Source organism: Physeter macrocephalus, chromosome 7 (assembly GCF_002837175.3).
Source record: "Physeter macrocephalus isolate SW-GA chromosome 7, ASM283717v5, whole genome shotgun sequence".
Taxonomy (NCBI): Eukaryota; Metazoa; Chordata; class Mammalia; order Artiodactyla; family Physeteridae; genus Physeter; species Physeter macrocephalus.
In genome coordinates, this window is record NC_041220.1 from 14,797,510 (window position 1) to 14,816,529 (window position 19,020).

At 38.2% G+C, this 19,020-nt stretch overlaps 1 protein-coding gene across 23 annotated transcripts in view; it reads right to left on the reverse strand.

Annotated features, from left to right (window-relative positions):
* HPGDS (hematopoietic prostaglandin D synthase) overlaps positions 1-19,020 on the reverse strand; it is a 172,918-nt gene that overhangs the window by 73,154 nt on the left and 80,744 nt on the right. For 7 of the 23 annotated variants that reach the window (XM_028491632.2, XM_028491631.2, XM_055085825.1 and 4 more), the window contains one exon: positions 16,038-16,088. The exons of 6 other annotated variants lie outside the window; for them this stretch is intronic. Coding sequence is in view for 5 of the 17 variants with exons in the window: in XM_055085829.1 (XP_054941804.1) it covers positions 1,701-1,757 (57 nt within the window). In the remaining 12 variants the exon portion in view is untranslated. Of the gene's footprint in view, positions 1-1,700; positions 1,771-11,002; positions 11,158-12,990; positions 13,064-16,037; positions 16,089-17,900; positions 18,018-19,020 lie in introns of all 23 variants that reach the window. 10 more of the 23 variants (XM_055085829.1, XM_055085830.1, XM_055085828.1 and 7 more) reach the window with 7 other exon arrangements.

Here is a 19,020-nt window from a genome sequence, read left to right on the forward strand (position 1 = left end):
AGGAGGCTACCATTTATAGGGGGAATTGACAACAGGTGGGCTCATCAGTTACCAGGGAAACCAGCAGCAGGGGGAAAGCACCTAGAGAGTTTCTGATTAAGCCGTATAATTAAAAGAACTGTATAGTCATGTGAGGGAAGCGGGGCCTGGTCGAGAAGGGGACTTACAAAGATCCTGAGTGGCTTGATCATACATGTAACGACAAGATGAGGCTTATCCCAGGAATGCAAGATGTTTCAACACCAAAACATTCATCTGTATAATATACTACATCAATAGATTAAAAGGGAAAAACTCTAAGCCACATTGTCTTCTCAACAGATGCTAAATAAATGCTTAATTAATAAGCATAAAATTAATCACTCATTTGTGATCAAAACTCTCAAAAAACCAAAAAACAAAGACAAACAAAAAACCCAAAGCTCTTAGTAAACTAGGAATAAAAGAAAACTTCATCTAATAGAGTCTCTACAAAAAACAGAGCAAACATCATACATAATGGGGAACCAAACGGAAGCATTTTCTTTAATGTGAGGAATAACCAGAAACCCCCTCTTACCCCTACTATTTACCATGGTCCTGGATGGCCTAGCTAATTCAACAAGATTAGACAACAACAAATAACGCACGCAAGGAGTGGAAAGGAAGAGACAAAATTGTCCTTATTTGCAATAAAAACGATTGTCTATATTCAAAATCCAAGAGACTCTATAGATAAATCTGATCCTAAATTTCAAATGGAAATGCTAAGGACTAAAATAGCCAAGAAAAATTAAGAGAACAGAAGGAGAAGACTTGACCTACCAGATAGCAAGACATATATAAAGCCACATAATTACGGTAATGTGATGTTTGTTCAGGACTAGATATAGGGAGGTGCATGAAGTCTCGAAACAGAACCTCAGATAGACGACAGACAAGATACTACAGTGGAGGCATAAAGGGACTAGACTAAAATGGTTTGGAGACAAAAGAGGAAAAATATACATAATGAGACCTTGACTTCCCATAATACATAGAAATAATACCCAGGTGGATTATAGACCTGAATATGATTTAATTGGCCTACGCAAATTCCAGTGTCATGCTGGCCTCTTACTTCCTGTTAGCTTCATTTCTGAGCCCTGCCACTGTTATTCTGTGTTATGAGTCCCATGTAGGGGAAGCTGTGTCTATTTCCTGAAATGATATAGAAACAAGAAGGAAAAAGTTTGATCATGCTTAAGGATCTCCTTTACATCTAAAACCTAACCACTGTTTTCCTCCCACTCCAAAGCAAACCATGTGAAGTTCCTGATTCAGCAGATAAATAAAAAGCTAACTTAGACTTCTTTTTGAAAAATAAGATATAGGGAATTCCCCGGTGGTCCAGTGGTTAGTGCTCTGCACTTCCGCTGTAGGGGGCATGGGTTCGATCCCTGATCGGTGAACTGAGATCCCACAAGCCGCGTGGCACGGCCAAAAAATAAATAAATAAAATAAATCATTAAAAAAAAGAAAAAGAAAAAGAAGGTATACAGTTTCTTAAGGAACATATGGATGGATGACTAGCAAATACCCTGGATAGAAACTTCCACATATGAACTCATATGAATGTAGTCATTAAGTACAAAAGAAAATATAGCTTTTGATATATGCTAAACTAGTTTAGAAATTAAATATTTTACATAGAAAATAATAGTGTTTTCAAAAAATTCTACCTTGAGTATTTCGTTTCTTTCTCCTAGGTGTGTGGCTCTTTTTACTTTATATAACATGGATACGTTTCAGCTGATTAACAAAAACAAAACACAGGAATGTTTAATCCCAGAAGCAATTTTCATGCAGTCAATGAACATACAAACTATCTTAATAAAACCATTTCATTTTAGCTAAGCCTTTATTCTAATCTGTTTATTGCTATAAGAGCACAGTAAAACACAGTCTCAAACATTCTAGTGTCTCTGCCAGAGAAGTGACAACAATCCAAATTCAACTCTCTGGCAAAGGAGGTGAATGTTCAAATACTTTGCTATGCACCTTAAAGATTTCAGCAGGTAATTGAAAAAAAGAGATAGAATTTTGCGAGTCATTTTGATGGACAGAAAGCTTACAAATAAGGAATTAAGTATTAAACATTTTATAATTCAATCCAATAACAGATTATAAGACAGTCACTCAGACGAGTATAGCATATGACAGTAATAAAAATAAACCTAAAATGCAGGGTGAAGACTATCTCATTTCTAATCTTTGTACAGTTCAATCAGATCACTTACTTAGGCTGTGTCTCTGTGGAGTCTCTAGTATCTTCTATGCTCTTGTACGTGACTGCATCTTGGGTTTATATGATGAGTAAGTTACGGTCACAAGCCAATGGGAGACGAGGTGACCAACTGCCACCTAAGTCTCTTCCTTCATTTCTTAGATGAAATATGCCTGCCAAAGAGTGCAAGTCTGCAAAGACTTCTAGTTATCCTTGGCATTTTATAGGATCTCTGCGTAGAAATAACCTAAGGTATTTGCATACAGTTGGTAAAGTCAAAGTTATAGGTGCTGAAGTGTGCCTATAGCTACATGTTCATTTATTTTTAAAGGCTTAGACCCACAGGCCCTAGAGGAGAAAGAAAACGTGAGTGTATCTCTTTACAGATACACACATGGCTCGCTTTCTCACTTCATTAGATCTGCTTGGCGAGTCCTTGGCTGACCACCTCTTCACCGGAGCTCCCCTCAAACGGACTCGTCCTTTACCTGCTCGATGTTCATTCATCACAGCATCTGACAACATAATGTATTGTATTTGTTTGTTTTCACCCTCCCCCAGTGGAATGTAAGCTCCACAACGGCCAGCACTTCTTTGTTTACCGTTGTGTCCTCAGTGACCACAGGCGTGCCAGGCACATTATAAGCACTAATATATATTTGACGAATGAATGACCCCAGTGTATATTTCCCCACAATTCATATTTTTACAAGGACTCTCTAAATTCTCATTGCTGGTAGTATATTTCACTTACTATGTTTTCTTGGAAGGGCTGAAACTAAGTCTGCCTAAAACCAAGTTCCTTGACTGAGTTTGTAATTAATTTCTCAATCCAAAATTGTATTCCCCTTCTTGACCCCCTGACCTCAATGCTGTCTTAACAGAACACTCATCAACCGGAGTCAGATGACTAAGATTGCTGTTGTCGATAACATCATGAATGTACTAAAATGGCTATTATAGATATCATCACTAACGTACAAACTAAGGTTGCTTTTCAAGGGCAAGATGAGCTAACAGACCACCGAGCATGGACCACCTGGCCAGACACGTCCTATGACTCCCAAAACTACGATTAAGAAATGCCACAGGGCTTCCCTGGTGGCGCAGTGGTTGAGAGTCCGCCTGCCGATGCAGGGGACGCGGGTTCGTGCCCCGGTCCGGGAAGATCCCACGTGCCGCGGAGCGGCTGGGCCCGTGAGCCATGGCCGCTGAGCCTGCGCGTCCGGAGCCTGTGCTCCGCAAGGGGAGAGGCCGCAACAGTGAGAGGCCCGCGTGCCACAAAAAAAAAAAAAAAAAAAAAGAAATGCCACAGAAATGGCATTAATTATAATTAATAATTATAATTATTATAAAATAATTAATCAAAATTATTAATTAATAATTAATGCCAGCCTCTTTGTTCTTCCCCTTAAAAACTAAAAACCCTAACTCAAAGACCAAATGGGAGTAGATCTGAGGCTTGTCTCCCACTCCCTTGCTTGGTGCCCTGCAATAAATCTTTCCTCTGATGCAAATTCCCACTGTCAGGGTTTGGCTTTCTGTGCTGTGGGCACATGAGCCCTTCGCTCCGTTTCAGGATCATGTGGTTTAAAGTAAACCTGGAGAGGAAGATTCCCCTACATCTTGCTGATAATCCCATACAGATTAGTAACAAATGCCTAAATGTTTTAGAAATTTATTTTTTCAGTCCCTAGTGCAGGAATTAATTCCAGCTACAATATCAGAACAGCACAGTAAAAAGATCCAGTGAAATACCCGTCTGGGCATTACTGAACCTGCAGATTATCCATGAAACATTTTCATGACAGTCTAGCTTTCAACTTCCAGAAAATGACACTCATAGGCAAAAACAGCAACCTATAAATCACGTAATATTTCCTCTTCTAAGTGCTTTAAACTTTGAAAAGTGTCTTTTCATCCATTTATTGTAAATATAAGAAATGAAATTAAATATATTAGTCTGTAAAAAGTCTAATTTAGAAGACATAAGTACAGCGCCTTACCTGCCAAAAAGATATATGTAACTCAAAATCAAGTGCAAATGGAATGGAAGCTACACAAAATTAACACACTGTATTTGTTATCTTTCACTGAGTTTTAACTTACACTTTAAAAAAGTCTTTTCGTCCTCACCTCGATTATTTTTAATCACCATTTTAAAGATAAGGAAACAGAGATACAAGGAAATTAGATAAACTGGCCAGGAATTTGGGATGGGATAAGCTAGGATTAAAGCCTAGGCCTTCTGATGACACATCTAATACTCTTTCCCTACATAATGCTTCGGTGGAAAAAATATCAGCTATGCAAAAAAAATAGCACTTAACAAATTTTCTGTAACAATGTTCTGCTTTACAAGCCATTGTGCTTGGCTGGTGGGAAACAACTCATCGGTCAGGGGCGGGGTGGCCCCTTGATCCGTGTGCGTGCGTGCGTGTGCGTGCGTGTGTGTGTGTGTGTGTGTGTGTGTGTGTGTATGCGGCAGGTTAGCCACTCACAGCGCTGCCTAAGGCTCCCGCTGCCCAGCACCCAACACAACTACCCCTTCAATGTGGCCTTGCCACCTCCTGGGCAGCACAGCAGGGTCCTAGCACCCCTCTGCTCCGGAGCCACAGATTCCCTCCCTCGCTTTCTACCCCCAACCCAGGTGGAGATGCTGCAGAATCCCCTAGCCTACTACCAGCTGTGGTACTTTGGGCACGTAATCAACCTGTCTGTGCCTCGATTTCTTCATCTTTAGATGCAGATTTCCTCTACCACAAATATTTATTGAGTACCTAATCTTTGCCGGAGTCCTGCCGGCTGGAGCCCTGGACTTGAAATCCCAGCCCTACTTCTTTCCAGCTCTGGAACCTTAGGCAGATCCCTCAGCGTCAGTTTCCTCCTCTATAAAACAGTGATATAGAAATCATTCTCAAGAGCTTCCCTGGTGGCGCAGTGGTTGAGAGTCCGCCTGCCGATGCAGGGGAACTGGGTTCGCGCCCCGGTCCGGGAGGATCCCACATGCCGCGGAGCGGCTGGGCCCGTGAGCCATGGCCGCTGAGCCTGCGCGTCCGGAGCCTGTGCCCCGCAACGGGAGAGCCCACAATGGTGAGAGGCCCGCGTACCGCAAAAAAAAACAAAAAAAAAAAATCATTTTTATTTCTCAGAGTTGAAAGGATTAAACAGGTTAATATATTCAAGTCACTCTGCATTGCTTGGCAAGTGGTTTCTGCTTGATAAATATTACTGATTATTACATATTTCTTTAATAATGGAAAAATAAATATAATATTTTAAAAATAGCTCACATATTAGTTCCTCTTTATTTATTTTGGTAAAGGGGAAGTGTTCAACCAAACCCATTTCTACTTTTCTAGCTGCACTGTTGATGGAAAAGGAAGGAAGTCTCCAGAAGAAGACCACAGAGCTTCCTTCTCAGCTTCTAAAGCTTTTGGGTATATTTTACTTAATCAAACAATTTCCTTTCCACAGTCAGTTATTTGAGACACTAAAAACATCTAAAACTAAAGTATTTAAACCTGGGATTGAGAAGGCAGGAAATGAAGAATATGTTTCTTTTTCTCCTCCTTAACCTATTTGGGTAATTGAAATGTGCTTGCAAATTTTTAGCGTCTGTGTTTTCCCAGATTTCCACAGTGATAGCACTATTTTTCTTACCTGGCTCTTCAGGTACTGTGAAGAATAATACAGTAATTATCACCAAGAATATGAGTAAATGTTTTACTGCCTAACCTTTTGGCGGAAAGAGGATTCCCAGATACAAGCGAATAATAGTAATAAAAATAGCTAATATTTGTTCACTGCTTCCTGTGGGCCGGCACTGAACAAAGGGCTTGCCATGTATTATCTCATTTAATGCCCACAAAATAACATCACAAATAGTTACATAACTTGACTGTGGTTACATAACTGACTAGGGCTTGTCATGAAAGTATTGCTAGATGTAAAATTTCTCAAACATTTGAATCTTAATTCATGAGATTGCATGTTTACTCTTCTGTCAAGAATGGGGACAATAAGCATTAAAACAGAGTAAGTTAACTTGTTTTTCAAGATTTTTCCAGATTTAATTCCTGTCTCCTCTGTATCATCACAACACACACTGTAAGAGGAAGGACCATGCATTAAATCCCACTTCTGCTTTCACCCTGTCATGTAAACACAAAGCAGTTCACCTCCTCTCAGAATGTCAGTTCTAGGAAAGTAAGAGTAGGCCCCGTGACCTCGGTCACTTTCTGCTCTATTGTTCAATAACATAATTTTCCCCTGAAGACATTTCTCTGTCTTACATGAAAACTAAGTCCAAAAGGACACAAAGTTCTGGATTGAGGGTTACAAGGACATAAGCTATTTTGTCCTCTAATCTAGCAGCAAAGACAAGATACTCAGATCAAAGGTAGGTCACTCTCTCTGATAATCCCAGGACGGATTTCCTAATTATAGGCACTAAAGTAATGCAGACAGGAGTGTAATTTAGGGAGAATTTTTTGGTGACAGTAAACCCTTTCCTAGAACTTCTCGAGAAGCAAGCAGCCAAGCTGTATCTATTAAAATGATTTGCATATTTGGATTTTTTACATATTTTGAAAACATATTAATGCAAAGAGGTGTGTTTTTCTCATGAAATCTAGCAAAACAGGATTTTGGAGAAGAATGTATCCAAAAATTTCTAGGACTCTACAAAGGACTAATAACAGCAAACACTGATTATTTGTGCTAATCATGTACCTAGTACTAATGTTTTAATCTGTCAAATTCTCAAAGCAGCAGAGCCAATATTTTAGCCAGCTAGAGTGCCTTCAGAGTCTTTGCTATTAATCACTGCATTATATGGTCTCATAAATACATCACTAGAATGAAATATATAATAAATATATATTTAAAATAAATATATTTCTATTATATTATTATTTAATATAAATTTAAACGTATTTATAAATATATTAGAAATACAGTTTTATATTTATATTAATTAAATAAAATTTTTAAGTATTTCTGTGTATGTTACTTATGTATTTGTTTATTTGTTATTTATATTTCTTACTCTATCAGGCTTCTATAATTTGCTGATACTATTTCTTAGGATTATTTAACTATCTTTAGACTGGCCATACATATCAAGCAAACTTCTGATCTAAATTCTTTCTCTTAAGCATGTTTTTGTTTTGTTTTGTTTTTCCATTTCATTCTAGAAATTGATTTTGCATGCCTTTGTATGAAACATGTAGGATTTCTAACAGAATCTTTCAGACTGGCCTGTAATGCAAGGTGAGGAAATTGCTTAGAACAAAGGAAATCAGGAAATCTTGGTTTTGCTGACACAACTAACATCTGCTGTCCTGTGTTTACAAGGGAAACAGAGCTCCAGTGAAAGGAGAATTCTAAGTGATGAATACAGAAATCAGTTGAAGCTTCAATCCTTGGAGCACAGACTTATACAAGAATATAAACATAAATACAGTTTTTATAAGCAAAGGAGAAGCAGTTTTCATCTATAGTGAAGGAACAGAAAGATCCAGAAAACAATAAACAAAGTTATGCTAAACAATTTTTTCTGGCCTCCAAGATACAGTTTTGCTACGTGACTACTTTGGTCCTTCATGAGCCTGAGCCATATGGAGAGAAAACATCAGTTGTTAAATGCTGGAACTTAGTCCACAAAGGCTGGAAATGGTATATTTCCTGGCAGTATGTACATCTTGTTAATATAAACAGTTTCAATAGCTCATGGGAAGCTACAGGCCTCAATTAGGATGAAACACCATAGTCTGGAGGAAAAGATCCAGAATTGTCTCTAAGGCCTGGGGTTTCGAAGAATTTATAGAAATGGTAAAAATCTGACATCTGTAGACTGACGTCACAACTGAAAGAAGATAGATAAATGTGATTCTGAAAAGAATTGAATGCTTCCTAAATGTTAAAACGGTCCCTATGGCCCATGTAGCAATGTCAGACACCACGGTGCTATGATCACAGCATTTTTGTTTAATTGCTTGCAAGGGTGGCTTTGACCATTTGGCTATTCACTTCCTTTTCAAAATCCATTTGTTTTCCTCTCCAAGTTCTATTTCTTTCAAAGAGAGCAACTGCCTCAATCAAATACTTGTGTTTAACCAAGGAATGAAAAGCACAAAGAAATGAGTAATTAACATGAGATTATCGCTCAGTTGACATTCACACAACCAACATGTACTGAACACTGGTACCAGCACTATTAGGTGTCTCCTGTAAAGTTTTTTTTTTTTTATGACATGTGCTTTTGGGTGTCTGGTAAGAACACTTTAAAAGAAAAAACTTTGTAAGACAATTTTCAGGTTTCCATCTCTATCTTAGATAAAAGGTGCTTTGATAGACAGGTGCAAGCATTCCCTTTCCCATGCAAATGTATCCCTCTTCTGGTTATGCTATTTGTTAAAAGGACCCAGTTCTCTATAATTTGATGCAACACTCGGAAAGAAAATTTGCTAAACAACTGACAGTAATTTTGTGATTTATTTGGCAAGTGTATTTTTAGTATATTCTAATAAATTATATTTTGGTTTTTTAGTGGTTCATGAAATATTGAGTGACTTAATTCCATTTCCCAAAAGCCCAGAGTAAGGAGCAGATCTTAAATTAATGGAGACTTGCTAACTGCAGACATTTGGTGAGGCTCAATTTGAAAAGCCAGGTTTCTTTTCTACAAATAAATAGAAATTCATATGAGACTATGTTATATTGACTTAAACTTCATGTTAACATGCTACTATGTTTTTGTAAGTGTTCAGAATCAAATCTTTGTCTTTTATTTTATTTCTTTGAACGCAGTGGTAATCCTGCCTCAATTTTAACTTTCTACTTGTTTTCCGTTTTAAAACAGCAGATGAGAGGCGTGTGCTCTGGACAACAGCAGAGTCTCTTCCGTTACACAGCTCGGGCAAAACTGTGCTCAGATGAATATCAGCTACCAAGATTAAGTCGCTGTTCATGGTTCATTTTATCAGTTTTAGCAGATGCAAAGTATTACGTTCTTTAAAAAAAAAAGGCATCTTTTAACACCCTGTGAACTTCAAAAAGTGAAGTTTGAACTTAAGCTAGTTGAGTGTTTACTTTTAGTTCTCATTCTTTGGATCCTATTCATTAAGCCCTATTTATAAATTCAAAGAATCAGGATAGAAAAACTCCTGAAAAATGTGCTTTTAAAAGAAATAAGCGTCCCACCACCACCATACCCACAGCCACACCACCACAAAAGAAAGAAACGTTTAAAAAACAAGTGTTGAAGCTCTTTCGTGCATTGTCTTAAAAGTTGTATAGTGGATGTGCTCAAATTAAATGCATGGATTGATCGCCTTTTCAGAAACTGAAAAATCAAAATTCTTATACATCCTTTACTTGAAATTTTAAAAATTTTCTCTTTTTCATTACTCACGTCTAGTTTGAATCCTATCGTTTAAATTTCCAGACTTGTTCTTTCAAACAGCTGGTTAAGCATGACATATTAACAACACTTGTTAATATCCCCAAGCCCGACTAAAAAGACAGTGCAAGCATACAGAAGGTATAGTCAGAAAGGACAAGAAAAAGGAGAGGAGTCAAGCATATAGGAAACATTTCAAAAAATATTGTGGCAGACAGGAAGCAAGTTGGGGGAGTGGCACTTGATTAAATCCATGTAGTCAAGTAATGACCCAAGTTTCCCTAAAGGTGGGGAGGAGGACATATACTGAGGAGATGCCATCCCAATAACCCTGAAGAACCCACGAGACCCTAGGATCCCGGGACCCACAAAACTGAACTTGAGATTCAGGGCAGAAAAAAGGGGATTGGTCAAAAGCCAGCAGAGAAAGCATTAGAGCCCTGGTTGCCTTATTCTTTCTCAAGAAAGAATGCTTTCCCACTAATGCTTTCCCTCTAATGCTTTCCCACCACGAACTCCTCTGTCTTTAAAAGAAAAGGAGCTGAGAGAATCTTGAGGAAACAGAGGCTATGCAAGGTATGAGACAGAAAATCACGTATTCTAACTATTGAATAATATTTTTATGATATATAGTTTTGGAAAATAATTTCCATAAAAATTGAAAGTGAGAATATTGCAATCAGTTCAAGTATTTGGTATGCTTATTTCATAATCGTGAGAGTTGTAGGGCTGTTTAAGGCACACAGGAAGTCTGTAATACAGATCTTATCAGACCCATTGCACAGATGAGAAAATTAAGGCTTACAGAGATTAAGCAATTTACCCAAAGTCAAACAGCTATTAGGTAGTGGTCCTAGTACTCAGACTCAGTGCTGTTGATTACAAGGCTAATGCTCTTACAACTACTCCAAAATGCTTCGGAAAGTTTCGGTTTACAACGACTCTGAACAAAGAGAAGATTCTTCAGGATAAAGAAAGATGTGTGATGGAATATCCCCTGCAATTTTAGAACTTCTAATTACTTCATTGTTTAATTAGATTGATGAATTTGAAATGTAAAGGCTGGTATAAATACTGTTGAATATTATTTTTTTCCCTAAAGCTGCAAATACACAAAATTAAATTTAGAACTGCAAATTAAACTGAACAATGTGGGTCAATCCTTCCCAGTGTTTCTTGTCTTTTTTTCTGTTAGTCATTTCCTCTGACACTTGTTTTTCTCTGTGCCTAGTATGTTCTAAACTCATCTTCTGATGGAAGTTTTCCTGTGGTGAATAACTGAAACCAAAGTACCTAATATGATTTCTACCCATTTAAATATTAGCTTAATATTTTTTGTATTCTTTACTGACCTTTGTCAGGTTGTTCAAATAGCAATTTGCATAATCACATATTGATTCTGTATAGGAGTAGGTGATTCTGCAGAGCCATCCCTCAGGAGAGTTGGACTGAGGTGGGGTGTGGAGAATTGAGTAGGGTGGGTGCGGGCCTGGATTTGCGGGAAGATCTGGAAGGAAAAACTTTACATCATGTCTTTTGTCCATCTGTCTCATCCAGCATTTTTAGGCAGGTTGAATATAATGAAAAGTCTATCGAGAACAACCGTTAACATGGGGAAAAATGCTTTGTGAAGAGCATATGCAAATGGGGGAGGGACAGTGTCACCCGGCATAAGTCAGATGACGTTAAGGATGGAGCTGAGGTCCTTGAACATGCTCCAGCCTCCATAGCCTGTTAGCGGCAACTGGGAAGCTGTTCCTCCACCACCGCACTGCATGCTTGCCTGACTGAGAAGACCCTCAAAATTATGAGCCTGGGTTGGCCACCTCAGGTCACTTTTTACTAGAAACTTCTGGAAAATGCTCAACATCAATTATGCTGCACATCTTTTCCTTCCATGCTAGTTTCATAATATCTGCTAAACAGGATTCTGACAAAGTGTGTTAAGTGCTAAGGTTTGCAAGCTCTGGGTGAAAAGCTGTAAAAGTCAACCTTTTCAAAGGCCCACAATGAAACCCAAAAAGTCTGTTAAAATGAGTTGCCTGATAACGTTTCTTTTTTCATTTTTTCTGTTTTATCTTTATTTTTAATCTCATTTTTTCCTTCCTGTAGAGATATTTTTTAACATTTCACAGTAAGAGCACATTTTTTAGTGCAGAAAAGAAATTCATTATGTTGTTGGTGGTAAATTTGTTACTTTATTGGTAAATTTAATCTACTATGTCACTGTGCAAAATTTGTGATTATATACCACAGATGAAATGATCACTTTAGCTCTGCCATGTATATAATGATAATATTCAGGCAAAAGCAAGACACCAAAAATTTTTCTTCAATTCGTTTGGCCAATTTTTTCTTTTCTCCCATAGTAAATATTTGGTACATAAATTTTTGCACAATTTTTTTTTAATTTTTAGAAGGGCAATTGCTGAGTAACTGGCTATATGCATTCTAAATGATAATACCCATTGCCAGACTGACATCCACAAAGGTTGCACAAACTCATTCTCCAGCTAATATGAGTTAATGTTAATTATTTTATTCATTTTCAATCTTATGAGTAAAAACATCTCATAGTTGTTTTTTGTTTTGTTTTTTACTTTTAAAATCTTTTTATTGTAAAGTAAAATACATACACAGAAAACCACACAGAACAAATGTGCATCTTAGTGCATTATAATAAGGTCAACACAATCCTAACTACTAAACAGATCAAGAAATACAACTTTGTCAGCCAACCCCTGTAATTTCCCCTTAACATACTCCTTCCCTTTAAAAGTAACCACTATCCTTACTTTTTATAGTAATCCTTCCTTGCATATGTTTGTGGTTTTATTATCCAACAAGGCATGTCTAAAAACTATAGCTTAGTCTTGTCCTTTTTAAAAATTGATATGTTTCTATTTGTTTCGAGTTTATGTTTTATTGAGGTAACATTAGTCTATAACATCATATAGGTTTCATGTGGACAACATTATATTTCTACTTCTGTATACACTACAGCATGCTCACCACCAAAAATTTAGTTTCTACCCATTACCATGCAGTTGATCCCATATTTACCCATTTTTCCCTCCTCCCGTACCCCTTCTTCAGTAACTACTACTCTATTCTCTGTACCCACATGTTTTTGTTTGGTTTGGCTAATTCATTTATTTTGGTTTTCTGTTTCTTTGTTTGTTTTTTATAATACACATATGAGTGAAATCACATGGTATTTGTCTTTCTCTGTCTGACTTATTTCACTTAACATAATACACTCAAGGTCCATCCATGTTGTTACAAATGGCAAGATTTCATCTTTTTTATGGCTGAGTAGAATTCCATTGTATATACGTACCACATCTTCTTTATTCATCCATCCATTGATCAACACTTAGGTTGTTTCCATATCTTGGCTCTTATTAATAATTCTGTAATGAATATAAGAGTGCATGTATCTTTTTGAATTGGTGTTTTCAGTTTCTTTAGATAAATACCCAGAAGTGGGATAGATGGATCATATGGTAGATCTATTCTTAATTTTTTGAGAACCTCCATACTGTTTTCCATTGTGGCTATACCTATTTACACTCCCATCAACAGTGTGTGAGGGTTCCCTTTTCTCTACATCCTCTCCAACATTGTTATTCCTTGCCTTTTTATAACAGCCATTCTAATGGCCATGAGGTGATACCTCATTGTGGTTTTGATTTGCATTTCCCTAATGATTAACAATGTTGAACATATTTTCATGTGCCCATTGGCCACCTGTATGTCTTCTTTGGGAAAATGTCTATTCAGGTCCTCTGCCCATTTTTTTTTTTTTTTTTTTGGCGGTACGCGGGCCTGTCACTGTTGTGGCCCCTCCCGTTGCGGGGCACAGGCTCCGGACGCGCAGGCCCAGCGGCCACGGCTCACGGGCCCAGCCGCTCCGCGGCACGTGGGATCTTCCCGGACCGGGGCACGAACCCGCGTCCCCTGCAGCGGCAGGCGGGCTCTCAACCACTGTGCCACCAGGGAAGCCCTGCCCATTTTTAATTAGCTTTTTTTGTTTTTGTCGAGTTGTATGAGTTCTTTATATATTTTGGATGTTAATCCCTTATTGGATATGCAATTTGCAAATGTCTCCTCTCTTTAAGTGATTTGTCTTTTGATATTGTTGAGGGTTTCCTTTGCTGTGCAGAAGATTTTTGGTTTGATGTAGTCCCATTTGTTAACTTTTGCTTTTGTTTCCCTTGCCTAAGGAGACACATGCAGAAAGATATTGCTAAGACTGATGTCAAAGAACATACTGCTTATGTTTTCTTGCAAAGTTTCTATGGTTTCAGGTCTTACATTCAAGTCTTTAATTTCATTTTGAGTTGATTTTTGTGTTATAGTGTGAGATAGTGATGGTTTCATTTTTTGTTTCCCAACACCATTTATTGAAGAAACTTTCCTTTCTTCATTGTTTATTCTTTACTCCTTTATTGTAAATTAATTGCCCACATATGTGTGGATTTATTTCTGGACTCTTAATTCAGTTCCATTGACCTATGTTGTTATCTCTCTGTTGTTCTGCAAATACCATGCTGTTTTGATTACTATAGCTTTGTAATATAGGTTGAAATCAGGGCATGTGATACCTCCAGCTATGTTTTGTTTTTTTTTTTCCCTCAGAATTGCCTTGGTTGTTTGGGGTCTTTGGTGGTTCCAGACAAATTTTAGAATTTTTTGTTCTATTTCTGTTAAAAATGTCACTGGGAGTTTGATACAGACTGTATTGAATCTATAGATTGCTTTAGGTAACATTTTAATAATGTTAATTCTTCCAAAGTATGGAATATATTTCCATTTATTTGTGTCTTTTTCAATTTCTTTCAACAATGCCTTAAAGTTTCTAGTGTACAGGTCTTTCATCTTACAGTGTTTTAAATTAGCATGTCTTTGATTACAGAAAAGGTTGAACATCCTATGTTTCTTTGTCATTTATATTTTTTCTTTTGTGAATTTTCTACATCTTTTCTATTAGGGTTTCCATCTAAAAAGATGGAAAAAATTCTTAGCGATTTGCAAGAATCTCTTTATATGTGTTACATATGTGCTATAGAATTATTCTTTCCCATCCTTGTGGATTCACAGTAGACAGGGTGTAATTTCCCTCCATTTGACTTAGGACTTCACCATGTGATTTCCTGTGCCTAATGTAATACTAGCAGACGTGATACAACCAGAGGCTTTAGAAGTGCTTGCACAGTTTGGATTTCCCTTTTGTTCTTCTGCTCTCTGCCATAACATCATGCCCTGGGTAGCCAGTGGTCCCAGAATGAAAACATAGAAAGCCTGAAGCAGAGCCACCCCAGCTGACCTGTAGACTTGTGAATGAGGATACTAAAATGTTTGTTGTTTTAAGCCACTGAGAATTTGTTATGCAGCATTATGGCAGCACTAGCTGACTAATACAGTGCTGTAAGCTCTTTCTCTAAATATCAATGTGATCCTGTCTGCTAATTACAAGAAGGGGAGAAATTTCAAAATAAAATAACATATAGAAAATATACTGCTCTTTTTCAAGAAAAGAGGTACTCCAGGAACACTTTGTCCATAAATAGTCATCAAGGTTGGCAAGAGAAGTAATAGCTTCCAGCAAACCAGCCAATGTAGCAGAGTGTATAAGAGGCAAAGCCAGAACAATTAATATTTCTTCAAGAAATATCTAATAGTTTTTATATTAGTTAAGGTTCTCCAGAGAAACAGAATCAATAGGATTTATTTATTTAAAGAGATTTATTAGAAGGAATTGGCTCATGCAATTATGGAGCTGCAAAGTCCAAAATCTTCAGGGTGGGCTGGCAGGCTGGAGACCCAGGAGAGCTGATGCTTCAGTTCCAGTTCAAAGGTCATCTGCTATAGAATCAGAAGAGCCAGTGCTGCAGATGAAGTCCAAAGGCCATCTGCTGGAGAATTCTTTCTTGCTCAAGAAAGCTGGTGTTTTTGTTCTATTCAGACCTTCCACTAATTGAATGAACCCAGCCACATGAGGTAAGGCAATCTGCTTTATTCAAAATTTACCAATTTAAATGTTAATCTCATCCAAAACCTCTCTCACAGAAACACCTAGAATAATGTTTGTCCAAATACTAGGCACCCTGTGGTGCAGTCAAGCTGACACATAAAATTAACCATCACAGTCATTTTGAGATTAATATTGAACATCAGGCTAAATTTGGTATTTTGAGAGCAAACATGAATCCAGCGTACTCAGGATAAATAGCAAGACAAGCCAGTTACAAAGGCACTGAAGTCACCGACAAGAGGGAGACAGGAGTCCAATCAGGAGACCACACACCAGTTATCTTAACAGAGAGAATTTAAGAAATAGAAATATTCACTAGTTATTGAGGGACCAAAAAGGCAAAAAATTACCTTAGAATACCATGGAGTTAGCCTATGCAGGAAGCAGTTACCACTTCTGGCCTGGAGGAACAAAGGGAAAGAGGTTATTTAAACTTATAAGCTTGAAGCAAATGTCCATGTTGCTGAAACTCAGACCCTTAAGGCCATAGAGCTGGGAACACAGACCTCTAAGGAGTGTTGGGGGGGTGGGGGGAAGTCAGCTGGAGTTAGTGTCCCTGAGGGGGCAAGGTGGGGCTGGTCCTGTGAGTGTTCGAAAAACCAGGACCTGGAATCAAGGGCTACTACTGGAATGGACTGCCACTTTCAGAGTGAAGAAGTGTTGCTACATCACACCCAGAGGTACAGCCAATAAGAAGAAACAGGAAACCGTAAGTTCCTCCTTCCTCCTCTAGTGTGAAGTCTCCCTCTAGTGCCCTCTCTTGGCAGAGCCTAATAGGCCACTAGCTGGCCAAGGAAAAAGGTGGTTCAACCAACCCCAGTCCACTTCCAGTGGAGTAAAGAAGGGTGGGTTTGTAGCTGGGAGACATTAGCTTAATAATGGGCACAGAGTCCCTAATGGCTGTGACCTCCAGAGTGGAGTAGATGCACCCGGAAGATGCATAAGACAATCCATTAGGAAATGGGAAGAAATCTATTTGCATTTTTTAGCTAAAAAAATAAGAAAGAAAGAAAGCTTTATTAATTTTAAAGTGCAGATTGATAGCAAAAGCTCTCTTTGGGAACATTAAATGGAGAAAAATGAGAATGTCGCCAGGAGAAAAAAAATCTAAACAAGACAGCAGGAGGGAAACTGGTCTGGCTAAAATGCAATGCACTTACATGTGCAGCGGCAAGGAAGAACTAATGCAGTAACTGAGAACCTTTTTGTACAAGTAACACATATTTGTACTAGTGAACACTAAAGAAAATCAGATAGGCTTTGTGGAGTCCTAGTGTCCAAGTGTAACATTAAGTTGGTGTGAAAGAAGGATTCTCCCTACTACTTTGTGGGATGCAGCATGGCTCCAGTGCTCAGAAAACTGAAATATACACTCTGCCATTCAGCACACTCAAGATTTTTCACGGAAAAATCAGGACAAGCACTCTTGTCAAGGGCAGCACTGTGCTCACATTCTCTCACTGTTCAGCCACAGCAAAGAGAATAAAGAGACACCCGCTCAAGTTGTTTGTGCCACAGGCAGCAGCAACAAGGAAGCCAGGTCAGAAGAGCTGGAGTAGACTTATACACAAGGGAGACACATGTTACGGACACCTACAAAAACTGCAGGAGATTTGGGGAGAGGGAGGCTAATAAATCAGTCAGACAGAGGAAGCACTGAACCTGTTAAATTTGCATAATTAATGTTAATGTGATCTCATTTGTACCCTCATGCCGGTGGTATCAAGAGATGTGTGTGTATGTGCGGGGGTGGGTGAGGGTTTATTCTTTCATTCTAGAAACATTTCTTGAGTTCCTTCTGTGTGACGGGCACTGTTCCAGAAATCAGTGGTACAGAGATGAACAAGGCTGACAATATCCCTTCCTTCAAGAATTCCACACCGGGACTTCCCTGGTGGCGCAGTTGTTGAGAATCTGCCTGCCGATGCAGGGGACAGGGGTTCGAGCCCTGGTCCGGGAAGATCCCACATGCCACGGAGCAACTAAGCCCGTGAGCCACAACTCTAGAACCCACATGCCACAACTACTGAAGCCCGTGCGCCTAGAGCCTGTGCTCTGCAACAAGAGAAGCCACCGCAGTGAAAAGCCCGTGCACCGCATTGAAGAGTAGCCCCCGCTCGCCACAACTAGAGAAAGCCCGTGCACAGCAACGAAGACCCAACGTAGCCAAAAATTAATTAATCAATTAATTAAAAAAAAAAAGAATTACACACCTAAGGAGTCCCTCTGAAGTAGGAATGGCCTGGAACTTCAATTTCTTGACATACTTGAGCTCTGTAGGTGTTACGGTTCATGTCATCTAAGAATCCTCAATCTCTATGAACTGGCCCCTAAATTAGATTCAGAATCAAGGTAATCTCACCAACTCTACAGCCAATTCAGTAATATTATAATGTCTGTTCCAAGCTAAACTCAAAGCACAAAGCTTTCCTCCAACTCGAGAAGTCATATATTAACTCTATTAATTCCATGCTATACATAATATTTAGAGACCTGCTGTCATCTTGAAATGAAAGATAAGATTATCTAGCTTGGTAGGAGAATTGGACACATCAAACCATTGGTGTTCTCTTTTTCTCAATTTCTCCAGATGTAGCTTTTAAAAAATAGGACCACTATGATAGTAGGTCTAAAAAATTATTTGATAAAGTGGAATAGTGATCACTCATGTGCATAATTGATAACACTATTTTTACACTGTGGAATTCTTACACTGCTTTACATTGGATGTAAATATAATCCAAGGTAACTTTCTGCTCATCAACACTGCTTTACGTCTATTCCCAGTAGGGCTGTTTTCCAGTGCTCCCAAGGAGACAATTAAAGACCAGAATGAGCAAGCATGCATTTGAACAAATTGAACTTATATTGCAAACTCAGATACACATTATTTTAAGGAACTGTGAAGTAATCAAAAGTTTCTTTAAAAAGACATTTTTAGGGAATCCATTTGGAAAAAGCCAAACCTGTAAATATTCTAAAACTACTCATTCATTGAGATGACGAAGAATTTCTGGAGGTGGATGGTGGTGATTGTTGCAAAACAATGTGAATGTACCTATGCCACAGAACCGTACACTTTAAAATGGCTAAAATGGTAAATTTATATATATATATATGTTATATATATTTTACCACAAAAAGAAATATTTTAAAAGTTCATCCTGAATAGAAAAAAAGGGAGAAGACTCAAATCAATAGAATTAGAAATGAAAAAGGAGCAGTAACAACTGACACTGCAGAAATACAAAGGATCATGAGAGATTACTACAAGCAACTCTATGACAATAAAATGGACAACCTGGAAGAAATGGACAAATTCTTAGAAATGCA